The sequence below is a fragment of the Aythya marila genome (genome assembly GCF_965140915.1).
Source record: "Aythya marila genome assembly, contig: HAP1_HAP1_SCAFFOLD_901, whole genome shotgun sequence".
Classification (NCBI taxonomy): domain Eukaryota; kingdom Metazoa; phylum Chordata; class Aves; order Anseriformes; family Anatidae; genus Aythya; species Aythya marila.
The window spans coordinates 1-26,291 of NW_028137672.1; the positions used below are offsets into that span (position 1 = coordinate 1).

Consider the following 26,291-nt stretch of genomic DNA (forward strand, 5'->3'; position numbering starts at 1 on the left):
GGCGCGACGGGCGGGAGGGGCAGCCAATGAGAGCGCGAGCTGAGGGAGGGAGGGCGGAGGGGAGGAGGAAGTGACGTCAGCCCCCAGCGCCCAGCTATGGCGGCGGAGGCCTCGGCGGTGGCGGAGATGGAGGGAGCGGGGCCGGAACCGGAACCGGGGCCGGGAGCGGGACCGGAAACGGAACCGGAACCGGGAGAGGAACCGGAACCGGCACCGGCACCGGAAGCGGAGTGGGGCATGGAGCCGGAACCGGAGCCGGAGCCGGAACCGGAGCCGGGGCCTGCCCGGGCCGAGCTGTGCCTCGTGAGTGGCGGCGGGGGGAGAGGGGCCGGGACCGGGACCCCCGGGACCCCCCCGTTCCCCCAGAGCCCCCCCAGTACCCCCCAGTACTCCCCAATACCCCCCAGCCCCCCCCGCTACCCTCCCAGTTCCCTCCAGTACCCCCCAGTTCCCCCCCATCCCCCCCAGTATCGTCCCAGTACCATCCCAGTACCCTCCCAATACCTCCCAGTACCCCCCCAGTTCCCGCCAGCCCCCCACATTCCCCCATTGCCCCCCAGTGCCCCCCAGCGCCCCCCCAGTACCCCCCCAGTGCCCCCCAGTACCCCCCAGTACCCCCCAGCACCCCCCAGTACCCCCCAGCACCCCCCCAGTATACCCCAGCCCCCCCAGTACCCCCCAGTTCCCCCATTCCCCCACCTCCATGACCCCCCCGACCCCAAATCCCCCCCAACGCTCCCTCTCCCCCCGTTGCCCCCCCGGAGGAGGCTCCACGAGGTGCAGCCGCTGCCCCTTGCACCCCCCAGTGACCCCATGACCCCCCCATGACCCCTCTGACCCCATAACCCCCCCCAACCCTATTTACCCCCCCTGTTGCCCCCCCAGGAGCAGACAGACATGCCCCACAAGGAGCAGCTGCTGCCCCCCTGCCCCCCATACCCCCCCAATACCCCCCTAATTCCCCCAATACCCCCCTGCCCCATACCCCCATGACCCCTATGACCCCCCATGACCCCCCCCCCCCCCCGATCCCATTCCCCCCCCCAACCCTATTTCCCCCCCCCAGGACGACGCAGACGTGCCCCACGAGGAGCAGCTGCTGCGCGACCCCTACTCGGTGCGGGGGTGGCTGCGCTACCTGCGGGCCCGCCAGGGGGCGCCGCGGGCACGGCTCAACCTCCTCTACGAGAGGGCCCTGCGGGAGCTGCCCGGCAGGTGGGCGGGGCCTCGAGGGGGCGGGGCCTCGAGGGGGAGGGGCCTAGGGTGGGCGGGGCCAAGGGTGTGGGCGGGGCTAGGCAGTGGGTTTGGGATAAGGTTGTGGGTGGGGGCAAGGGTATGAGTGGGGCTATGGGGAGGGGAGAGGCTACAGGGGGCGGGGTCAGGCAGTGGGCGGGGTCTAGAGGGGGCGGAGACTAAGGTGGGCGGGGTCTCGAAGGTGGGCGGGGCCTTGAAGGTGGGCGGGGCCAAGGGTGTGGGTGGGGGCAGTGGGGCTACGGGGAGGGGAGAGGCTAAAGGGGGCGGGGTCAGGCACTGGGTGTGGCCGGTGAGTAGGCGGGGCCTAGAGGGGGCGGGGCCTCGAAGGTGGGCGGGGCCAAGGATGTGGGCGGGGCTAGGAGGTGGGTGGGGCCAAGGGTGTGGGTGGGGGCATTAGAGCTAACAGAGAAGCTAAGGGGGGCGGGGTCAGGCAGTGGGCGAGGCCTGTGAGTGGGCGGGGTCTCTCGAGGGGCGGGGTCTCTGGTGGGCGGGGCCTCGGAGGTGGGTGGGACCAGGACATGGGTGGAGCCAAGGGTGTGGGTGGGGGCAGTGGGGCTAACAGAGAGGAGGGGCCAAGGGGGGCGTGGTCAGCCAGTGGGCGGGGTCAGGTAGTGGGCGTGGCCTCTATGTGGGTTAGGCTTCTGTGTGGGCGGTGCCTAGAGGGGGCGGGGCCTCGGAAGTGGGTGGGGGTAGTGGGGCTATGGGGAGGGGAGAGGCCCAAAGGGGCGGGGTCAGGCAGTGGGCGGGGGGTCTCTGTGTGGGAGGGGCCTCGTGGGATGGGATGTGGTGGGCGGGGCCTCGGGGGGGCGGAGCCAAATGTAGTGGGTGGGGCCAAGGGGGTGAATGGGGCCATGGTGAGGGGCGGGGTCAATGGGGTGGGTGGGGCCAAGGGAGGGTGGGGCTGGAGGGGGTGGGGCTAAGGGGGAGGGGTGGGGATTTGGGGGCAGGGCTGCTGCTGGGGGCGGGGCAGGGCACCCTTGGGTGCTGCTGGGGCTGCTCAGGGCACCCTTGGGTGCTACCGGAGGAGGCTCAGGGCAGCCTTGGGTGCTGCTGGGGGGGATCAGAGCACCCTTGGGTGCTACCAGGGGCGCTCGGGGCACCCTTGGGTGCTGCCAGGGGAGCTTGGGGCACCCTTGGGTGCTACAGGAGGAGGCTCAGAGCACCCTTGGGTGCCACTGGGGGGGCTCGGGGCACCCTTGGGTGCTGCTGGCCCCCCTTTATCTCCTCCCAGCCCTCCTGGGAGCACCCAAGGGTGCCCGTGGGGGCTCGTGGCCGTGCGGGGACCCCCCCCGGGCACCCTTGGGTGCTGACGGGGGCACCCTTGGGTGCTGGTTGCAGCTACAAGCTGTGGTACGCCTACCTGAAGCTGCGGCGCCGCCAGGTGAGGCTGAGGTGCGTCACCGACCCCGCCTACGAGGAGGCCAACAACTGCCACGAGAGGGCGCTCGTCTTCATGCACAAGGTGGGGGGCACGGGGGGGGACATCTGGGGACACGGGGGGGACACCGGGGGACACGGGGACATGGGGGGGGACACGGGGACACGGGGGGGCGTTGGGGACATCAGGGGGGCGTTGGGGACATTTGGGGACACGGGGACATCGGGGGGGACATTTGGGGACACGGGGGGGACACGGGGACACGGGGGGGCCTTGGGGACATCAGGGGGGCGTTGGGGACATTTGGGGACATGGGGACATCAGGGGGACATTGGGGGGGACATGCGGACATTGGGGGGGACACGGGGACATGGGGAGGCATTGGGGACATGAGGGGGGCGTTGGGGACATTTGGGGATGTGGGGACACCAGGGGGACATTTGGGGACACGGGGACACCGGGGGACATGGGGGGGAAACGGGGACATCAGGGGGGTGTTGGGGGCATTTGGGGACATGGGGACATCAGGGGGACATGCGGACATTGGGGGGGACACAGGGACATTGGGGGGGACACGGGGGGGCGTTGGGGACATCAGGGGGGCGTTGGGGACATTTGGGGACACGGGGACATCGGGGGGGACATTTGGGGACACGGGGGGGACACGGGGACACGGGGGGGCCTTGGGGACATCAGGGGGGCGTTGGGGACATTTGGGGACATGGGGACATCAGGGGGACATTGGGGGGGACATGCGGACATTGGGGGGGACACGGGGACATGGGGAGGCATTGGGGACATCAGGGGGGCGTTGGGGACATTTGGGGATGTGGGGACACCAGGGGGACATTTGGGGACACGGGGACACCGGGGGACATGGGGGGGACACGGGGACATCAGGGGGGCGTTGGGGACATTTGGAGACATGGGGACATCAGGGGGACATGGGGGGACATGCGGACATTGGGGGGGACACAGGGACATTGGGGGGGACACGGGGACACGGGGGGGCATTGGGGACATCAGGGGGGCGTTGGGGACATTTGGGGACATGGGGACATCAGGGGGACATGGGGGTGACACGGGGGGACATGGGGGGGACATGGGGACAAGGTGGGGACACGGGGACATTTGGGGACGTGGGGACATTGGGGGGGACACGGGGGTGCAGGAGGGGACGCGGGGGCACATCGTCCTTTAGCTGCCCCATTCCCTGCCCCATAGCCGCCCCATAGCCCTCCCCCCTGCCCCATAACCCCCCCATAACGTCCTGCTGCCCCCCAACCACCCCCCAGCCCCCTAACTGCCCCCTAATTGCCCCCTAACTGTCCCCCAACCACCCCCCACCCCCTAACTGGCCCCAAGCCACCCCCCAGCCATCCCCCCAGCCCCCTAACTGCCCCCCAACCATCCCCCCAGCCCCATAACTGCCCCCCTAGCTGCCCCCCAGCCCCCTAACTGCCCCCTAGCCACCCCCTAACTGCCCCCCCAGCCCCCCAACCATCTCCCCAGTCCCCTAATTGCCCCCTAACTGCCCCCTAATTGCCCCCTAACTGCCCCCAGCCACCCCCTAACTGCCCCCTAACTGCCCCCAACCACCCCCCCAGCCCCCTAAATGCCCCCCCAGCCCCCCAACCATCCCCCCAGCCCCCTAACTGCCCCCTAACTGCCCTCTAACTGCCCCCAGCCCCCTAACTGCCCTCTAACTGCCCCCTAGCTGCCCCCAACCATCCCAGCAGACCCCTAACTGCCCCCTAATTGCCCCCTAACTGCCCCCAGCCCCCTAACTGCCCCCTAACTGCCCCCAACCATCCCCCCCAGCCCCCTAACTGCCCTCTAACTGCCCCCAACCATTCTCCCAGTGTCCTAACTGCCCCCTAGTTGCCCCCTAACTGCCCCCAGCCCCCTAACTGCCCTCTAATTGCCCCCTAACTGCCCCCAACCACCCCCCCAGCCCCCTAACTGCCCCCTAACTGCCCCCTAACTGCCCCCAACCGCCCCCCCAGCCCCCTAACTGCCCCCTAACTGCCCCCAACCGCCCCCCCAGCCCCCTAACTGCCCTCTAACTGCCCCCTAACTGCCCCCAGCCCCCTAACTGCCCTCTAACTGCCCCCTAACTGCCCCCACCCATCCCCCCAGCCCCCTAACTGCCCTCTAACTGCCCCCTAACTGCCCCCACCCATCCCCCCAGCCCCCTAACTGCCCTCTAACTGCCCCCTAACTGCCCTCAACCATCCCCCCAGCCCCCTAACTGCCCCCTAACTGCCCCCAACCACCCCCCCAGCCCCCCGCCCACCCCCCCGGCCGCCCCCCAACGCGGTGTCCCCGCAGATGCCGCGGATCTGGCTGGATTACTGCCAGTTCCTGGTGGGGCAGGGCCGCATCACGCGCACGCGCCGCACCTTCGACCGCGCGCTGCGGGCGCTGCCCATCACGCAGCACCACCGCCTCTGGCCCCTCTACCTGCGCTTCGTGCGCCTCTACCCCCTGCCCGAGACCGCCGTGCGCGTCTACCGCCGCTACCTCAAGGTACGGGGGGGCACCCAGGGGCGCCCGGTGGCACCCGGGGGCGCCTCGCGGCACCCAAGGGTACCTGGGGGCACCCAAGGGTATGTGGGGGCACACAATGATACCTGGGGGCACCCAGTGGCATGTGGTGGCACCCAGGGGCACCCAGTGGCACCCAATGGCATGTGGGGGCACCCGGTGGCACCCAGGGGCGCCTCGCGGCACCCAAGGGTACCTGGGGGCACCCAAGGGTATGTGGGGGCACACAATGATACTTGGGGGCACCCAGGGGCACCCAGTGGCACCCAATGGCATGTGGGGGCACCCGGTGGCACCCAGGGGCGCCTCGCGGCACCCAAGGGTACCTGGTGGCACCCAAGGGTATGTGGGGGCACCCAATGGCATGTGGGGGCACCCGGTGGTACCTGGTGGCACCTGGGGGCACCCAGTGGCACCCAGTGGTACCTGGTGGCAGCCAGGGGTGCCTCGTGGCACCCAATGGTATGTGGGGGCACCCGGTGGCACCCAGGGGCGCTTCACAGCACCCAGGGGTACCTGGTGGCACCCAGTGGTATCTGGTGGCATCTAGTGGCACCCAATGGCACCCAATGGCACCCAGTGGTACCTGGTGGCACCCAGGGGCGCCTCGTGACACCCAAGGGTACCTGGTGGCACCCAATGGTATGTGGGAGCACCCGGTGGCACCCAGGGGCGCCTCACAGCACCCAAGGGTACCTGGGGGCACCCAAGGGTATGTGGGGGCACACAATGATACCTGGGGGCACCCAGGGGCATCCAGTGGCATGTGGTGGCACCCAAGGGCGCCTCGTGGCACCCAAGGGTACCTGGTGGCACCCAAGGGTACCTGGTGGCACCCAATGGCATGTGGGGGCACCCAGTGGCACCCAATGGCATGTGGGGACACCCGGTGGCACCCAGGGGTGCCTCATGGCACCCAAGGGTATGTGGGGGCACACAATGATACCTGGGGGCACCCAGTGGCATGTGGTGGCACCCAGGGGCACCCAGTGGCACCCAATGGCATGTGGGGGCACCCGGTGGCACCCAGGGGCGCCTCGCGGCACCCAAGGGTACCTGGTGGCACCCAAGGGTATGTGGGGGCACACAATGGCATGTGGGGGCACCCAGGGGCACCCAGTGGCACCCAATGGCATGTGGGGGCACCCAGTGGTACCTGGTGGCACCTGGGGGCACCCAGTGGCACCCAATGGCACCCAATGGTACCTGGTGGCACCCAAGGGTATGTGGGGGCACACAATGATACCTGGGGGCACCCGGTGGCACCCAGTGGCACCCAGTGGCGTGTGGTGGCACCCAGGGGCGCCTCGCGGCACCCAAGGGTATGTGGGGGCACCCAATGGCATGTGGGGGCACCCAGTGGCACCCAATGGCACCCAAGGATACCTGGTGGCACCCAGGGGCACCCAGTGGCATGTGGTGGCACCCACTGGTACCTGGTGGCACCCAGGGGCACCTCGTGGCACCCAATGGCATGTGGTAGCACCCAGGGGCACCTCATGGCACCAAGGGGCACCCAGGGGCACCCAATGGCACCCAGTGGTACCTGGTGGCACCCAGCGGTACCTAGGGGCACCCAATGGCACCCAGTGGTACCCTGTGGCACCTGGTGGGATCCAATGGCACCCAGCGGTACTTGCTGGCATCCAGTGGTGGTTGGTGTCACCCAACAGTACCTGGTGCCACCCAGGGGCACCCAAGGGCACCCAATGGCAGCCAGGAGCTCCCAATAGCACCCAGGGGTGCCTGGTGGCACCCAGTGGTACACGGACGCACGTGGTGGGACCCAATGTACCCAAGGGCACCTAGTGGCACCCAACAGCATCTGGTGGTACCTGGTGACAGCTGGTGGCACCCAGCAGTACCCAGGGGCACCCAATGGTATCTGATGGCAGCCAGTGGTACCTGGTGACAGTTGGTGGCACCCAGTGACACTTGGGGGCACCCAGTGGCACCTGGTGGCACCCAATGGTACCCAGTGGTACTTGGCATCAGCCAATGGCACTTGGTGGCACCCAATGGTACTTGGTAGCACCCAATGGTGCCTGGTGGCACCCAGTGGTACTTGGTGGCACCCAACAGCACCTGGTGACACCCGGTGGCACCTGGTGGCACCCAGTGCTTGGGGGGGTCACGTGGAGCAGGGAGGTGACAGCAGGGAGAAAAAACGGAGCAGGGACAAAGGTGCCAGGGGACAGGAGGGACAAAGGGGACAGGGGACAAGGGCAGGGAGGGGACAGGGAGGGGACACAGAGGGGACAGGGAGGGGACACGGAGGGGACAGGGAGGGGACACGGAGGGGACAGGGGTGCCATGGGGCCACGCGGGTGGCACCTCATGTCCCTGCGTCCCCAGGGTTTGGGGGGCATCCCCTTGTCCCTGTGGCGTCCCCGTGGCGTCCCCGTGGTGTTCCCTGTCCCCGTGGCGTCGCCGTGGCGTCGCCGTGGTGTCCCCACGGTGTCCCCACGGTGTCCCCATGGTGTCCCCACGGTGTCCCCGTGTCCCCCCCCCCAGCTGTGCCCCGAGGGCGCGGAGCAGTACGTGCAGTACCTGCGCTCCGTGGGGCGCCTGGACGAGGCGGCGCAGCGCCTGGCCGCCCTGGTCAACGACGAGCGCTTCGTGTCCGCCGAGGGCAAGTCCAAGTACCAGGTGGGGGGCCCGGGGGGGGCACTTTGGGGGTCTTGAGGGGGTTCTGAGGGGTCCGGGGGGGGGTCTTGGGGGGGTTCTGAGGTGGTTCCGGGGGTCCCCGGGGAGTCCTCGCGGGGTTTTGGGGGGGTTCTGAGGGGCCTGGGGGGGGCTTGGAGGGTCCAGGGGGAGTTCTGAGAGGTCTGGGGAGGTCGTGGGGGGGTTCTGAGAGACTTGGGGGGGTGCTGGGGGAGGCCAGGGGGGGTCTTGGGGAGCTGCTGAGGGGACTGGAGGGGGGTTCTGAGGGGCACTGGGGGGTCCGGGGGGGTCCAGGGGGGATTCTGAGGAGGTTCTGGGGGTCCCCGGGGAGTCCTGGGGGTCCCAAGGAAGTCCTGGGGGGGTTTTGGGGGGGTTCTGAGGGGCCTGGGGGGGTTCTGGGGATACTGGGGAGGGGGTCCTGGGGGCCCCAGGGAAGTCCTGGGGAGGTTTTTTTTTTGGGGGGGGGGGGTTCTGAGGGTCTTAGGGGGGTTCTGAGAGGCCTGGGGGGGTCCTGGAGGTCCTGGGGGGGTTCTGGGGGGATCCTTGGGGGTCTCAGAGGAGTCCTGGGGGGGGGTCTGCAGGGCCTGGAGGGCTCCCCCAGGTGCAGGGGGGCTCCTACAGACATGGGGGGGTGCTGGGGATGTGGGGGGGCTCCTACAGGCCCCACTGCCCCCCAGCCTCTCCGGGGGGGCTCCGTGCGTTTCTCCACGCCCCCCCTCACCCCGTAACCCCCCCTTTTTTTTTGTGTGTCCCCCCCCCCAGCTGTGGCAGGAGCTGTGTGACCTGATCTCGCAGCACCCCGAGCGCGTGCGCTCCCTGGACGCGGGGGCCATCATCCGGGGGGGGCTGCGGCGCTTCACCGACCACCTGGGGCGCCTCTGGTGCGCCCTGGCCGACTGCTACATCCGCAGCGGGCACTTCGAGAAGGTGACACCACGGGGACACCCTGGGGACACTTTGGGGACGCTTTGGGGACGCTTTAGGGACACTTTGGGACGCTTTGGGGACACTTTGGGATGCTTTGGGGACACTTTAGGGACACTTTGGGACGCTTTGGGGACACTTTGGGATGCTTTGGGACAATTTGGGACGCTTTGGGGACAGCTCGGGGACATACAGACACCCCAGGGACACCCTGGGGACCCTTTGGGGACACCTCGGGGACACATGGACACCCCAGGGACACCCTGGGGACACTTTGGGGACATCTTGGGGACACATGGACACCTTGGGGACACCTTGGGGACTCTTTAGGGACACTTTGGGATGCTTTGGGGACACCCCGGGGACAAACAGACACCCTTGGGACACCTTGGGGACTCTTTAGGGACACCTCGGGGACACACAGACACCCTGGGGACACTTTGGGGACACCTTGGGACACTTTGGGGACACCCCAGGGACACACGGACACCCCGGGGACACCTTGGGGACACCCTGGAGACCTGGGGGACACCCTGGGGACACTTTGGGACACTTTGGGGACACTTTGGGGACACCCGGACACCCCCCCCCATTGTGTCCCCATCCTGTCCCTGTCCCCGTGCTGTCCCCACCCTGTCCTTGTCCCCGTCCCCATCTTGTCCCTGCGCCATCCCCGTCCCTGTGCCACCCCCACCCCTGTCCTGTCCCCATCCTGTCCCCACCCCCATCCCAATCCTGTCCCCTCCCAGTCCTATCCCCACCCTGTCCCCATCCCTGTGCCACCCCCATCCCCATCCTGTCCCTGTCCCCATCCCCGTCCCCATCCCCATCCCCATCCCATCCCCATCCTGTCCCCATCCCCGTCCCCACCCTGTCCCCACCCTGTCCCCATCCCTGTCCCCATCCCCGTCCTCACCCTGTCCCCACCCTGTCCCCATCCTGTCCCCATCCCAGTCCTGTCCCCATCCTGTCCCCATCCTAGTCCTATCCCCGTCCCCATGCCCATCCCATCCCCATCCCCATCCTGTCCTCACCCTGTCCCCATCCCCATCCCAATCCTGTCCCTATCCCAGTCCTGTCCCCATCCCAGTCCTGTCCCTGTGCCACCCCCATCCCAATCCCATCCCCATCCCTATCCTGTCCCCATCCCCATCCCGTCCCCACCCTGTCCCCATCCCAATCCTGTCCCCATCCTGTCCTCACCCTGTCCCCATCCCCATCCCAGTCCTGTCCCCGTCCCTGCACCACCCCTGTCCCCATCCCGTCCCCATCCCCATCCCAGTCCTGTCCCCATCCCTGTGCCACCCCCATCCCCATCCTGTCCCCATCCCAATCCCGTCCCCATCCCCATCCTGTCCCCACCCTGTCCCCATCCCCATCCCAATCCTGTCCCCGTCCCAGTCCCGTCCCCACCCTGTCCCCATCCCAGTCCCATCCCCATCCCCGTCCCCATCCCCATCCGCATCCTGTCCCCATCCTGTCCCCACCCTGTCCCCATCCTGTCCCCACCCTGCCCCCATCCCCATCCCAATCCTGTCCCCATGCCAGTCCCGTCCCCGTGCCCCCCCCCGTCCTGTGCTGACCCTGTCCCCATCCTGACCCCATCCCTGTGCCACCCCCATCCCAGTCCTGTCCCCATCCCAGTCCTGTCCCCACCCTGTCCCCACCCTGTCCCCATCCCAATCCCAATCCTATCCCCACCCTATCCCCACCCTATCCCCACCCTATCCCCATCCCCACCCTGTCCCCACCCTGTCCCCATCCCCCCCCGTCCCCCCCCTGTCCCCGTGTCCCCTCCCGGTGACCCCGTGCCGTGTCGCAGGCGCGGGACGTGTACGAGGAGGCGGTGCAGACGGTGCCGACGGTGCGGGATTTCAGCCAGGTGTTCGACAGCTACGCGCACTTCGAGGAGAGCCTCATCGCCGCGCGCATGGACAGCGGGCCCCCCCCGGGGCTCGGCGAGGACGGTGAGGGGCCGGGGGGGGCCGGGGGGGGCTGGGGGGGGGCTGGGGGGGGCTGGGGGGGGGGCTGAAGGGGGTCCTGAGGGGGTCTGGGGGGCCTAAGGGGGGTCCTGGGGGGTTTTGAGGGGGTCTGGGGGCCCTATAGGGGGTCCTGGAGGAGGACTGGGGGGTCCTGAGGGGGTCTGGGGGTCCTAAGGGGGGTCCTGGGGGGGGTCCTGGGGGAGGTTTGGGGGTCCTGAGGGGGGTCTGGGGGTCCTAAGGGGGGTCCTGGGGGGTTTTGAGGGGGTCTGGGGGCCCTATAGGGGGACCTGGGGGAGGGCTGGGGGGTCCTGAGGGGGTCTGGGGGCCCTATAGGGGGTCCTGGAGGAGGGCTGGGGGGTCCTGAGGGGGTCTGGGGGTCCTATGGGGGGGTCCTTGGGGGGCCTGGGGGGCTGAAGGGGGTCCTGAGGGGGTCTGGGGGTCCTATTGGGGGGTCCTGAGGGGGTCTGGGGGTCCTAAGGGGGGTCCTGGGGGGGGGTCCTGGGGGAGGTTTGGGGGTCCTGAGGGGGGTCTGGGGGTCCTAAGGGGGGTCCTGGGGGGTTTTGAGGGGGTCTGGGGGCCCTATGGGGGATCCTCGCGCCCTGGGGGGCTCCCTGGGGGTCCTGTGGGGGGACTTGGGTGGTCCTGAGGGGGTCTGGGGGGGTCTGGGGGTCCTATGGGGGGTCTGGGGTTCCTATGGGGGGGTCCTTGGGGGGCCTGGGGGGGGCTGAAGGGGGTCCTGAGGGGGTCTGGGGGTCCTATGGGGGATCCTTGCACCCTGGGGGGCTCCCTGGGGGGCTCCCTGGGGGTCCTATGGGGGGGTCTGAGGGGGTCTGGGGGGCCTATGGGGGGTCCTGGGGGGTTTTGAGGGGGTCTAGAGGTCCTATGGGGGGGTCTGGGGGACCTATGGGGGGTCCTGGGGGAGGTCTGGGGGGTTCTGTGGGGGTTTGGAGGTCCTATGGGGGAGTCTGGGGGTCCTATGGGGTTCCTGGGGGGGCCTGAGGGGGTCCTTGGGGGTCCTTGGGGGGGGACCTGAGGGGGCCTGGGGGTCCTGGGGCACCCTGGGGAGGCTCCTGGAGGTCCTGGGGGTGCCCTGGGGGGTCCCTGGGGGTCCTGAGGGGGCCTGGGGATCCTATGGGGGGTCCGTGGGGGTCCCTCGCACCCTATGGGGCTCCCTGAGGGTCTTGGGGGGGGTCCTGGGGGGGTCCCTGAGGGTCCTGGGGGGGCTCCTGGGGGGGGTCCTATGGGGATCCCTGGGGGTCCCTCGCACCCTATCCCATCCTGGGGGGGGTCCCATCCTTTGGGGGGGTCTCCCACCCCCCGTGGGACCCCCTCACCCCCCCCCGACGCCCCCCCCCGTGCCCCCCCCCAGGCGAGGTGGACCTGGAGCTGCGCCTGGCGCGCCTGGAGCGCCTGGTGGGGCGGCGCCCGCTGCTGCTCAACAGCGTCCTGCTGAGACAGAACCCGCACAACGTGCACGAGTGGCACAAGCGCGTGCGCCTGCACCACGGCCACCCCCAGGAGGTGGGGGGGACATGGGGACATCGGGGACATCGGGGACATTGGGGACACGGGGAGGTTGGGGACGTTGGGGACATGGGGACATTGGGGTGAGGGGCGCAGTGCCAGAATCCCCAAAATGTGCACAAGTGGCACAAGCGTGTGTGGTTGCACCACGGCCACCCCCAGGAGGTGGGGGGGACATGGGGACATCGGGGACATTGGGGACATGGGGATGTTGGGGACATTGGGGACATTGGGGACACGGGGAGGTTGGGGACGTTGGGGACATGGGGACATTGGGGTGAGGAGCGCAGTGCCAGGACCCCCACAACGGGCACAAGGGGCACAAGCGCGTGTGGTTGCACCACGGCCACCCCCAGGAGGTGGGGGGGACATTGGGGACATTGGGGACATTGGGGACATTAGGGACACAGGGAGGTTGGGGACATGGAGATGTTGGGGTGAGGGGCGCAGTGCCCAAATCCCCAAAATGTTCACAAGGGGCACAAGTGTGTGCGGCTGCACCACGGCCACCCCCAGGAGGTGGGGGGGCACTGGGGACACTGGGGGGGGGCACCGGGACACTGGGGACATTGGGGACACAGGGGACATTGGGGACATTGGGGGGGACACGGGGACATTGGGGACACTGGGGACGAGGGGGGTGCTGAGGACAGCGGGGACAATGGGGTGCCCAAAGAGGTGGGCGGGGGGCCACGGGGGGACAGTGGGGACATGGGGACAGCGGGGTGGGGGGGACATTGGGGACACTGGGGGCGTTGGGGACAAGTGGGGGGGGGCTTTGGGGATGGTTGAGGGGGACATTGGGGGGGGATCAATGGGGACAGGGGGATTGGGGGGGGACTGGGGACAGCAGGGGGGGGACTGGGGACAGCGGGGACATTGTGGGGCCTGACGTGTCCCCGTAATGTCCCCGTGTCCCCCCCCTGTCCCCCCCCCAGATCATCAGCACCTACACGCAGGCCGTGCGCACCGTGGACCCCATGAAGGCCACGGGGCCCCCCCACAGCCTCTGGGTGGCCTTCGCCCGCTTCTACGAGGACAACGGGCAGCTGGACGACGTGAGGGGGGGGGACACCCCAAAATGGCACCTGGGGGGGGCGGGGGGGGGCACCTCGGGGTGCTGGGGACACCCAGGTGGCACTCCGGGGTGCTGGGGACACCCAAATCGTCACCCCGGGGTGCTGGGGGCAACGGGCGGCTGGATGATGGGAGGGGGGAGGGACACAAAAATGTCACCTGGGGGGGGGGCACACCCCAAAATGTCACCCAGGAGGGAGCGGGGGGGCACCCTGGGGTGGTGGGGGCACGGGGGGGGCACCTCGGGGTGCTGGGGACACCCGGGTGTCCCCTGTGCCCCCACCCTCTCCCCTCGTGCCCCCGCCCCCTGCCCCTGTGTCCTGTGTCCTCCCCCCCCCCCCCCCCGTGTCCCCAACCCCTGTCCCCAACCCCTGGTGGCCCCCCCACGTCCCCAACCTCTCCCCCCATGTCCCCAGCCCCTGTCCCTCTGTGTCCCCACCCCCATCCCCCATGGCCCTGTGTGTGACCCCCCCACGTCCCCACCCCCCCCATGTCCCCTGTCCCCCCCCTGTGTCCCCACACCCCCCCATGTCCCTGTGCCCCCCCCCGTGTCCCCCCACACCCCCTGTGTCCCCCCAACCCCTGACTGTCCCCCCCCATGTCCCCACCCCCCCCATATCCCCATATCCCCATGTCCCCATGCCCTCCCAAGTCCCTGTCCCCCCCCAATGTCCCCCCACCCCTGACACTGCCCCCCCGTGTCCCTACACCCCCCCGTGTGTCCCCACACCCCCCCACGTCCCCGTGTCCCCCCCCATGTTCCTGTGTCCCCCCCCATGTCCCTCCACCCCCCCTTATGTCCCCGTGCCCCCCCGACACCACCCCCCCATGTCCCTGTGTCCCTCCCCATGTCCCCACATCCCCGTGCCCCCCATGTCCCCCCTGTGTCCCTGTGTCCCCCCCCATGTCCCCCCACCCCACCTGTGTCCCCCCACCCCCGACACCGCCCCCCCTGTGTCCCTCCCCATGTCCCCGTGCCCCCCATGTCCCCCCCCATGTCCCCATGTCGCCCCCCATGTCCCCATGTCCCCCCCGTGTCCCCACACCCCCCGTTACGTCCCCACACCCCCCCTTATGCCCCCCCACCCCCCCCGTGTCCCCACACCCCCCCCATGTCCCTGTGTCCCTCCCCATGTCCCCACATCCCCGTGCCCCCCATGTCCCCCCTGTGTCCCCACACCCCCCGTTATGTCCCCACACCCCCCCTTATGCCCCCCCACCCCCCCCATGTCCCCATGCCCCCCCCTGACGCTGCCCCCCCCGTGCCCCCCCCAGGCCCGCGCCATCCTGTCCCGCGCCACGCGGGTTCGTTTCCGGCAGGTTCCCGACCTGGCGGCCGTCTGGTGCGAGCGCGGGGAGCTGGAGCTGCGCCACGGCCACCACGAGGCCGCCCTCAACGTGCTGCGGGTACGGGGCACCGGGACCCCCCCCCGAATCCAAATCCCCCCCCCCAACCCCTAACGGCCCCCCCCCGGTCTGAAATCCCCCCCCCCAATTCTGATGTCCCCACTGGAGCTGCGCCACGGCCACCCCGAGGCCATCCCGTGGGTTTGGGGGGGCTCAGGACCCCCAGGGGGGGCTCAGGACCCTGGGGAGGTGGCCACGGGACCCCCCCCCCGAATCCAAATCCCCCCCCCCAACCCTTAACGGCCCCCCCCGATCCGAAATCCCCCACCCCAATCCCGACGTCCCCCCCCAGAACCTGTGCCAAGGCCACCACGAGGCCATCCCGTGGGTTTGGGGGGGTTCAGGACCCCCAGAGGGGGCTCAGGACCCTGGGGATGTGGCCATGGGACCCCCCCCCGATCCCAAAATCCCCCCCCAATCCCAAAACGCCCCCCCCAACCCAAAATCCCCCACCCCAATTCCAACATCCCCCACTGGAGCTGCGTCACGGCCACCCCAAGGCCATCCTGTGGGTTTGGGGGGGCTCAGGACCCCCAGGGGGGGCTCAGGACCCTAGGGGGGTGGCCACGGGGACCCCCCCAATCCAAAATCCCCCCCCCGAATTCCAAACTCCCCCCTCCCAGCCTAAAATCCCCCCCCCCCAATCCGAAATCCCCCCCCCAGTTCCAACATGTCCCCCCAGGAGCTGCGCTGCGGCCACCCCAAGTCCATCCCGCGGGTTTGGGGGGGCTCAGAACCCCGGGGGGGGGGGCACAAGCCCCCCGATGTGCCCCCCCCCGATTTAAAATCCCCCCCCCCCCTTGCAGAAAGCCACGGCGCTGCCCGCCAGGAGGGCCGAGTACTTCGACAGCTCGGAGCCGGTGCAGAACCGCCTCTACAAGTGCCTGCGCGTCTGGGCCATGCTGGCGGACCTGGAGGAGAGCCTGGGCACCTTCCAGGTGGGGGGGGGGGCTCCCTGGGACCCCCCCGGGGCCACCGGCTCAGGTTGGGGGGTCCTGGGACCCCCCCCGGCCCCTTGGGTTGGGTTGGGGATCGTGGGACCCTCACAGGTCCACGGGGTTGGGATGGGGGTCCTGGGACCCCCCTGGGCACCTTCCAGGTGGGGGGGGGGCACCACGGCACTGAGGGGGCTCCCTGGGACCCCCCCCCGGGGCCATGGGGTCAGGGTGGGGGTCCCAGGACCCCCCCGGGACCCCTGGGTTGAGCTGGGGGTCCTGGGACCCCCAGGTTGGGTTGGGGAATCTGGGCCCCCCCCAGGCGCCTTCCAGGTGTGGGGGGGGCTCTGTGACATGAGGGGGGCTGCACGGGACCCCCCCGGGGCCACCAGGTTGAGGGGGGGGGTCCCAGGACCCCCCCGGGGCCCCCAAAGTGCTGGGGGGTCCCCAGTACCCTCACAGCCCCCCCCCAGCTGTCAGGGAGCCGTATGGGACCCCCGCGCTGTCCCCCATGTCCCCAGTGTCCCCGTTAATCCCTGACACCCCCCCGATGTCCCCATTGTCCCCATTTGTCCCCCAATGTCCCCATTAATCCCCCCACGTCCCCATTAATCCCCCATGTCCCCATTGTCCTCGATGTCCCCAATATCCCCTGACGTCCCTTGATGTCCCCAGTGCCACCTGGTGTCCCTAATGTCCCCATTAATCCCCCATGTCCCTTTGCTGTCCCCAATATCCCCCACTGTCCCGTGACACCCTGCTGTCCCCATTGTCCTCGATGTCCCCAGTATCCCCTGATGTCCCTGGATGCCCCCCCTGTCCCTGATGTCCCCACTGTCCCCTGCTGTCCCTGCTGTCCCTGACACTCTGCTGTCCCCAATATCCCCCAATGTCCCCATTGTCCCCGCTGTCCTCAATATCCCTGATGTCCCCAGTATCTCCCATTGTCCCCGCTGTCCCCCAATATCCCCCGTTGTCCCCAATGTCCCCAATGTCCCCAGTATCTCCCGTCTCCATTGTCCCCACTGTCCCCACTGTCCCCAATATCCCCTGCTGTCCCCACTGTCCCCATTATCCCCCAATACCCCCCAATGTCCCCACTGTCCCCAATGTCCCCAGTGTCCCCAATGTCCTCATTATCCCCCGATGTCCCCAGTGTCCCCCAGTAATGTCCCCATGTCCCCCTGTCCCCCCCGGCAGTCGACCAAGGCCGTGTACGAGCGCATCCTGGACCTGCGCATCGCCACCCCGCAGATCGTCATCAACTACGGGCTGTTCCTGGAGGAGCGCGGCTACTTCGAGGAGAGCTTCAAGGTGGGGACACCGCGGGGACACCCCGGGACCTTGGGGACACCCTGGGGACACCCTGGGGACACCCCCGGGGCCTTGGGGACACCTTGGGGAGGCTGTGGGGACCTTGGGGACACCTTGGGGACACTTTCGGGTGGCTGTGGGGACACCGCCGGGACCTTGGGGACACCTTGGGGATACCCTGGGGACCTTGGGGACACCCTGGGGACTCTTTCAGGAGGCTGTGGGGACACCGCGGGACCTTGGGGACACCCTGGGGACACTTTGGGGACACCCCCAGGACCTTGGGGACACCTTGGGGAGGCTGTGGGGACATTGGGGACACCTTGGGGACACTTTTGGGAGGCCGTGGGGACACCGCCAGGACCTTGGGGACACCTTGGGGACACCCCCAGGACCTTGGGGACACCTTGGGGATACCCTGGGGACCTTGGGGACACCCTGGGGACTCTTTCAGGAGGCTGTGGGGACACCGCGGGACCTTGGGGACACCCTGGGGACACTTTGGGGACACCCCCAGGACCTTGGGGACACCTTGGGGAGGCTGTGGGGACATTGGGGACACCTTGGGGACACTTTTGGGAGGCCATGGGGACACCGCCAGGACCTTGGGGACACCTTGGGGACACCCCCAGGACCTTGGGGACACCTTGGGGACACTTTCAGGAGGCTGTGGGGACACCCCAGGACCTTGGGGACACCTTGGGGACACCCTGGGGACACCCCCGGGGCCTTGGGGACACCTTGGGGACACTTTTGGGCGGCTGTGGGGACACTGCCGGGGCCTTGGGGACACCTTGGGGAGGCCGTGGGAACCTTGGGGACACCTTGGGGACACCCCCAGGACCTTGGGGACACCATGGGGTGGGCGTTAGGGGTGCCGCAGGGACCCCATAGGGCCCCCCACACACACCTGTAGGGTCCTGGGGCCACCTTAGGGACTCCATGGGGACCCCATAGGGACCCCTCAGGGGCCCTGCCACCACCTGTAGGGCCCTGAGAACCCCAGAGGGACCCCAGAGGGACCCCACCTCCATCTGTAGGGCACCGGGGCCACCTTAGGGACCCCATAGCGACCCCATAGGGACCCCGTAGGGACCCCATAGGGACCTCCTCACCACCTGTAGGGTTCCAGGGACCCCAGAGGGACCCTAGAGGGACCCTGCCCCCATCTGTAGGGCACTGGGGACACCATAGGGACTTCATAGGGATCCTGCCACCACCCATAGGGCCCTGAGGACCCCATAGGGACCCCATAGGGACCCTGCCACCACCTGTAGGGCCCTGAGGAGCCCAAAGGGACCCCATAGGGACCATGTAGGGACCCCATAGGGCCCCCCCCCCCACCTGTAGGATCCCAGGGACCCCATAGGGACCCCATAGGGACTTCATAGGGATCCTCTCACCACGTGTAGGGCCCTGACAACCCCATAGGGACCCCATAGGGACCCCATAGCAACCCCACCACCACCTGTAGGACCCTGAGGACCCCATAGGGACCCCATAGGGACCCCCTAGCGACCCCCCACCCCCTATACCCTCTCACCAACACCTCAGGCCCCCCACCTGGCGTTTGCACTCCATCGGGTGGGGGCGACCCCAAACCCGTGCACACCACCTCGGGTGGGAACGAGGCGACCCCAAACCCTCTGACGGTGCCGTGTGCGTCCCCCCGTGTCCCCGTGTCCCCCCCGTGTCCCCCCCGTGTCCCCCCCCCAGGCGTACGAGCGCGGCATCGCGCTGTTCCGCTGGCCCAACGTGGCGGCGGTGTGGCACAGCTACCTCACCAAGTTCGTCGCCCGCTACGGGGGCCGCAAGCTGGAGAGGGCGCGGGACCTCTTCGAGCAGGCGCTGGACGGCTGCCCCCAGAAATACGCCAAGAGTAAGGGTTGGGGGGGTGGGGGGCACAGGGGGGACATGGGGGGCACGGGGGTGGGTGTGGGGCAGGGGGTGGGGCAGACTGGGGGGGTGGGCTATGGGGCATGCTGTGGGGCAGGCCGTGGGGCTGGCTGTGGGACTGACTATGGGGCAGGCCGTGGGTCAGTGCGTGGGGCAGGCCGTGGGGCGGGCCGTGGGGCAGGCTGTGGGGCTGGCCATGGGTGAGGCTATGGGACAAGCTATGGGATGGGCTATGGGGCAGGCCATGGGGTGGGCTATGGGACTGGCTATGGGGCTGGCCATGGGACTGGCCATGGGGGAGGCCATGGGGTGGGCTATGGGACTGGCTATGGGGCACGTGATGGGTCAGGTTATGGGGCTGGCTATGTGTCAAGCTATGGGTCAGGCCATGGGGCAGGCTATGGGTCAAACCATGGGGCAGGCTGTGGGTCAGACTATGGGACTGTCCATGGGTCAGTCCATGGGTCAGGTTATGGGGCAGGCTGTGGGTCAGTCCATGGGGCAGTCTGTGGGTCAGGTTATGGGTCAGTCCATGGGGCAGTCCATGGGTCAGGTTATGGGGCAGTCCGTGGGGCAGTCCGTGGGTCAATCCATGGGTCAGGTTATGGGTCAGTCCGTGGGGCAGTCCATGGGGCCGTGCCCCACGGCGCGTGCCGCCCGCAGCCATCTACCTGCTGTACGCCAAGCTGGAGGAGGAGTTCGGGCTGGCGCGCCACGCCATGGCCGTGTACGAGCGCGCCACGCGGGCGGTGCTGCCGGCCGAGCAACGCGACATGTTCAACATCTACATCAAGCGCGCCGCTGAGCTCTACGGCGTCACGCACACGCGGCCCATCTACGAGAAGGCCATCGAGGTGGGGGCGCGGGGACAGCGTGGGCACAGGGACGTGGGGATGGGGGCATGGGGACGTGGGGATGGGGGCACAGGGTGGGGGGATGTGGGATGTGGGGATGGGACGCGGGGACATGGGGATATGGGGACATGGGATGTGGGGACAGGGGGACGGGACATGGGGACATGGGGATGGGACATGGGGACGTGGTGTGGGGGATGTGGGGGACATGGGGATGGGACATGGGGGCATGGGGATGTGACAGGGATGGGATGTGGGGACATGGGGAGACATGGGGGACACGGGGATGAGACACGGGGGAGGGACAAGTGCCAGGGGACATGGGGACGTGGGGACGTGGGGATGACACTGGAAATACAGGTATGGGGGACACGGGGACAGGGGGATGTGGCATGTGGGGACATAGGGACATGGTATGGGGACAAGGTGTGTGTGGGGGGGTCCTGTGGGTGTCCCACGGTGCCTGGCACTGACTGGGGGGGGGCACCCATGGGTGCAGGTGCTGGGGGACGAGCAGGCGCGCGAGATGTGCCTGCGCTTCGCCGACATGGAGTGCAAGCTGGGCGAGGTGGACCGGGCGCGCGCCATCTACACCTACTGCTCCCAGATCTGCGACCCCCGCGTGAGCACCCCGCGGCCAGGGGGCACCCATGGGTGGGGGGGCACCCAATGGGGTGGGGGGCTCCTGGGGGACAGGGGCAGAATGGCACCGATGGGGCAGGGGGCACCCAATAGGGTGGGGGGTACCCATGGGTGGGGGGTCACCCGATGGGGTGGGGGGCACCCAGTGGGGCAGGGGGGCACCCGCTGAGGTTACCCGGTGCCACCGATGTCACCAGGGCCACACAGTGCCACTGGTGTCCCCAAGGCCTCATGGTGCCACCAGTGTCCCTGAGGCCACCCAGTGTCACCAATGTCCCCAAGGTCTCACGGTGCCATCAATGCCCCCAAGGCCACCAGGGTGCCACTGGTATCCCCATGGCCACCCAGTGCCACCGGAGTCCCCAAGACCTCCCGGTGCCACCAGTGTCCCCAGGGCCTCACGGTGTCATCCTCTCCCCCCCCCCCAGATCACGGCCAACTTCTGGCAGACGTGGAAGGACTTCGAGATCCGCCACGGCAACGAGGACACGATCCGCGAGATGCTGCGCATCAAACGCAGCGTCCAGGCCACCTACAACACCCAGGTCAACTTCATGGCCTCCCAGATGCTCAAGGTCTACAGCAACGCCACCGGCACCGGTCAGTGGGGGGCACCCATGGGTGCTGGGGAGGCCGCGGGGGTGGGGAGAGCCCAGGGGGGTACTTGGGGAGCATCTGGGGGGCAGAAGAGGGCGCCTATGGTGGGCTGGGGGCAAAAGGGAGCGGGAGCACCTATAGGGTGTTTGGGGCTATCTGTGGGGCACTAGGGGGCACCATTGGGGGTCCAGGGAGCATTTATGGGGGGCTGGGGGCACCCGTGGGGCATCAGGGAGCATCTGTGGGGCAGGAGGGGGCATCTATGGGGGGCTGGGGGCCACTTGGGGGGGGGTTGGGGGCTTTTTTGGGGACTGGGGAGCACCCATGGGAGACCAGGGAGCACCCAGGGACATGGGGCTGGAGGGGATGAGGGGACAGAGGGGACAGAGGGGAGGTGGAGATGGAGGGCATGAGGGGACCCGGGGGTGGAGGGGACACGCGGTGACACGGTGCCGTGGTGACACGGTGACACGGTGACCCGGTGGCAGTGTCGGACCTGGCGCCGGGGCAGAGCGGGCTGGACGACATGAAGCTGCTGGAGCAGCGCGCCGAGCAGCTGGCAGCTGAGGCGCAGCGCGACGCCCCCCGCCCCAAGGACAGGGTGCTCTTCGTCAGGTGGGTGCCCCCCCAGACCCCCCCCTCCGCATCACCCATGGGTGTCACCTCCCCGGGACCCCTCTGGTGTCACCCCCCGGGCATGGGACAAGTCCCTTGGGTGCTGTCCCTGCGCCACCCCCACGGTCCCGCGTCCCCTCCCCACCCCGGGGTCCCCTCGGTGAGGTGGGTGCTGCCCCCCCCCACCCCTGGGTGCCCCCACCCATGGGTGCTGACGGCGCCCACAGGGCCGAGGGCCCGCGGGAGGCCCTGGCCGCGCTGTCCCAGCAGGGGAACCCCGACGAGATCGACCTGGGGGACGAGGACGAGCCCGAGCCCGACGGTACCGGGGGAGGGACGGGGGCTGGGGGACAGGGGGACAGGGATATGGGGACAGGGATATGGGATGGGGACACGGGGATATAGGGACAGGGACATTGAGATGGGGACGGGGGGACACGGGGACATGGGGACAGGGGGATGGGGACAGGGATATGGGGATGGGGACAGGGACATTGAGATGGGGACGGGGGGACATGGGGACAGGGATATGGGGACAAGGACAGGGAGATAGAGATGGGGACATGGGGATATGGGGACAGGGACATTGAGATAGGGACATGGGGACAGGGATATGGGGACAGGGACACAGAGATATAGGGACGGGGGACAGGGATATAGGGACACAAGGGATGTGGGCCGGGGGGTGTGGGGCCATAATGCTGCTGGGGGGGGGGGGGGGGCAGGGACACAGCACTGGGGGGGGGACACGGGGAGGGGACGGAGGTGCCCTGACCCCCCGTGCCCCCCCCAGAGGTGCAGCTGGAGCAGAAGCGGGTGCCCTCCTCCGTCTTCGGGGGGCTCAAGGACGACTGAGGTGCCGGGACCACCCCCCCAGGACCCCCCCCCTTGTGCCCCCCCCCATTTATTGTGCCCCCCCCCCGTTTGTTGTCCCCAATAAACACCATTTTACAAGACCCGGCCTCCATTAAATTACTTTATTAAGTGACAATGACACCATGGGGGGGGGACATCCCCCCCCCCCCCAAAAAAAAACCACCACCCCGTGCCCCCCCCACACCCCAAAAACCCCTCCCCTATGGACAGACATTCGCAGGGTGGCAGAGCCAGCAGCACCGTGGGGACACCGCGGGGGGGGGTGGCAGTGGGAGAGGGGGGGGGGCTTTGGCACCATGGGGGGGGGGAACGCGGTGGCCCCCGTGCCCCCCCCCCCGTTGGGTGGGGACACCCTGGTGGCACCCGGTGGCTTCGTGTCCCCCACCCTGTGACCCTGGGGGGGGGGCACCAGGGTGGGCAGAGCCCAGGCACATTTTTGGGGGGGGGTCGTGTTGGTGCCCCCCCCCCTCGGCCTTGTCCCTTTGTCCCCAAGCTTTGTGGGCATGGGGGGGGCGGGTGGGGGGCGCAGCCCAGGCACAAAATTGGGGCCGTAGCGAAGGCTGGCCCCCCCCCCCCAGCCCCCCCCACCCCTTTCCATGGCTTGGGGCAGGCACAGCATTTTGGGGGGGGGTCGGGGGGGGTCCCCAAACTCCAAAATGCTGGGGGGGGGCGGGGGGGGCACAACCTTGGGGGGTGCACACAGGGGCTTTGCCCCCTCCCCTCAGAGCCGCCTCACCCCTTGCATGTGCCAAATTGGGGGGGGGGGGGAAGCTGAAGGGGGGGAAGGGGAGCACGCCCCCCCCCACCTTCCCACTTCCCCCTGCCCCCGGGTACTGATGACCCCCCCTCCCCCCCCAGGTCCTTACTTGGGGAGGTGCCCGGTTTTTTGAGGGTGCTGCCCCCCCCCATGACTCCCCCCTCCCAGTCCCTTTTTGGGGGGGAGGGGGATTGATTTTTTTTTTTTTTTTTGGGGGGGGGGGGGGGGGGTTACTGTGCCCCCTTCCCAGGCTCTTACTTGGGGGTGCCGGGTTTTTTGGGGGTACCATTCTCCCCCCCCATTACCCCCCCAGGCCCCAACCTGGGGTTGCCGGTTTTTTTGGGGGGTGCCCTTTTTTTGGGGTAGGTTCCGTTTTTGGGGGGATTCTGGCCCCCCCTTACCCCCCCCCAAGCCCACTACTTGGGGGTGCCAGCTTTTTTTGGGGTGGGTTCCAGTTTTTTTGGGATCCTGCCCCCCCCCTTACCCCCAAGACCCCTACTTGGGGGTACCAGCTTTTTTAGAGGTGCCAGGTTTTTTGGGGTGGGTTCTAGTTTTTTGGGGATTCTGCCCCCCCCTTAGCCCCTACTTGGGGGTGCTGGGTTTTTTTAGGGCTGTCGCACCCCCCCTTATCCCCCCAGGCCCCTATGTGGGGCTGCTGTTTTTTTTAGGGGATGCTGAGTTTTTTTGGGATCCTGCCCCCCCCTCACCTCCCCAAGACCCCTACTTGGGGGTGCTGGCTTTTTTAGGGGTGCCGTTTTTTTTTTGGGGTGGGTTCCAGTTTTTTTGGGCTCCTGCCCCCCCCTCACCCCCCCAAGACCCCTACTTGGGGGTGCCGGCTTTTTTTGGGGGTGCCGGGCTTGCGGGGCTGCCAGAGGTGCCCTGGATGGTGAAGGCGTCGACGCTCATGGACATGGTCTTGGCGGGGATGGGGCGAAGCGCTTGCGGTCCGAGAGGTATTTGTAGATGCCCTGCACCATGGGCAGCGGCACCGTGCGCGGCCCCGAGCCCCGCCAGGCGGCTCAGCTCGGGGGGGTCCCCCCCCAGCGTGTAGAGGGCGCGGAACTGGCAGCCCCCGTCGCGGAAGAGGATGAGGAAGTGGTTGGCCTTGCTCTTCTCCACCTCCTGGGGGGGCGAAAGGGGGGGGAAAAGGGGTTAATGGGGGGAGAATGGGGGATAAGGGGTTAATGGGTAACAAGGGGTTAATGGGGGGTTAATGGGGGATAAAGGGTTAATGGGGGGGTAATGGGGGAAAGGGGTTAATGGGTAACAAGGGGTTAATGGGAGACAAGGGAAACAAGGGGTTAATGGGGGAATAATGGGGGGTTATTTGGGGGGATAATGGGGGGAAAAGGGGTTAATGGGGGGGGTAATGGGGGATAATGGGGGGATAATGGGGGATAAAGGGGGATAAATGGGGGGTTAATGGGGGGGAAAAAGGGGTTAATGGGGGGGTAATGGGGGAAAGGGGTAATGGGGGAAAGGGGGTTAATGGGGGGATAATGGGGGAAAGGGGTTAATGGGTAACAAGGGGTTAATGGGGCGACAAGGAAAACAAGGGGTTAATGGGGGGATAATGGAGGAAAAAGGGGTTAATGAGGGGTTAATGGGGGAAAGGGGTTAATGGGGGAAAAGGGGTTAATTAGGGGTTAATGGGGGGAGTAATGGGGGATAAAGGGATTAATGGGAGGTTAATGGGGGGAAAGGGTTAATGGGTAACAAGGGGTTAATGGGGAGACAAGGGAAACAAGGGGTTAATGGGGGACAGAGGGGTAATGGGGGATGGGGGTTAATGGGGGGCGAGGGGTTAATGGGGGGACAAGGGGTTATTGGGGGCGAGGATTAATGGGGGTCAGTGGGGAACAAAGGGGTTAATGGGGGACAGGGGGTTAATGGGGAGGCGAGGGGTTAATGAGGGGTTATATGGGAAAAGGGGTTAATGGGGGATGTAAGGGATTAATGGGGACAAAGGATAACAAGGGGTTAATTTGGGGAACGAGGGTTAATGGGGTGACCCCCCCCCCCCCCCACACACACACACACCCCCCCCCAACTGTCCCCAGGGTGTCCCCATGGCCACATCCCGTGTCCCCACGTCCCAGCACGTGGCGCTTCTGGGGCTCACCAAGCTACCCCAAATGCCCCCAGGGTGTCCCCAGGGTGCCCCCAGGGTGCCCAAGATGTCCCCAGGGTGTCCCCAGGGTGCCCCTCTCACCTCCAGCACACCCTGACTGTCTCCAGGGTGCCCCAGAATGTCCCCAACTGTCCCCAGATGCACCCAGGTGTCCCCAGAGTGCCCCCAGGATGTCCCCAAGATGTCCCCAGGCCACCCCAGGCGCCCCCAGGCCCTCCCAGGTGTCCCCAGGGTGCCCCCAGAATGTCCCCAGGCCCCCCCAGGTGCCCCCAGAATGTCCCCCAGGATGTCCCCAGAATGTCCCCAAGATGTCCCCAGGTGCCTCCAGGCTCCCCCAGGCACCCTCCAGCTGCCCCCAGGATATCATCAGAATGTCCCCAAGGTGCCCCCAGGCCCCCCCCCGGCGTCCCCAGGTGTCACCAAAATGCCCCCAAGATGTCCCCAAGGTGTCCCCAGGTGCCCCCAGGATGCCCCAGAATGTCCCCAGAATGCCCTCAGAATGTCCCCAAGGTGTCCCCAGCGCCCCCCCGGTGCCCCCCCCGGTGCCCCCCGGCCCCCACCTCGAGCACGCGGTTCTTCTGGGGCTCGTTGACGCGGCCGGCCAGGCAGCAGTGCGCCAGCGCGTTGTGGATGATGTGCTTGTTGGACTTGGCGCTCGGCTCCTTGTACAGCCGGGGGCCTGGGGGGCACGGGGGGGGCACGGGGGGGTCACAGGGGGGCACGGGGGGGTCATGGGAGGGGGCATGGGGGGTCACGGGGGGGAACGGAGGGGTCATGGGGGGCACAAGGGAGTACGGGGGGTCATTGGGGAGCGTGGGGGTCACAGGGGGGCACGGGGGGGTCATGGGAGGGGCATGGGGGTCACGGGGGGGTCACGGGGGGTCATGGGGGGGTCATAGGGGGGCACAGGGGGGTCA

General features: G+C 68.2%; 2 protein-coding genes across 2 annotated transcripts; one reads left to right on the forward strand and one right to left on the reverse strand.

The window, feature by feature from the left end:
- Nucleotides 1–92: 92 nt before the first annotated feature.
- On the forward strand, nt 93–22,549 carry XAB2 (XPA binding protein 2). The gene is made up of 19 exons (XM_082785074.1): nt 93–303; nt 1,067–1,215; nt 2,593–2,716; nt 4,964–5,161; nt 7,694–7,828; nt 8,606–8,770; nt 10,590–10,734; nt 12,119–12,270; nt 13,212–13,331; nt 14,626–14,757; nt 15,564–15,695; nt 16,893–17,006; nt 18,723–18,885; nt 19,566–19,756; nt 20,256–20,378; nt 20,827–20,998; nt 21,484–21,610; nt 21,838–21,932; nt 22,404–22,549. Exons 1-19 carry the CDS (start codon nt 97–99, stop codon nt 22,463–22,465), a joined length of 2,706 nt encoding a protein of 901 aa, XP_082641200.1. The 5' UTR covers nt 93–96; the 3' UTR covers nt 22,466–22,549.
- Nucleotides 22,550–24,008: 1,459 nt separating this feature from the next.
- On the reverse strand, nt 24,009–26,053 carry LOC309890651 (calmodulin-regulated spectrin-associated protein 3-like; the record flags this gene model as incomplete). The annotated part of the gene is made up of 2 exons (XM_082785073.1): nt 24,009–24,365; nt 25,935–26,053. Coding segments are annotated over 2 exons (422 nt in total), but the record flags the coding sequence as incomplete, so codon positions are not given.
- Nucleotides 26,054–26,291: the final 238 nt, after the last annotated feature.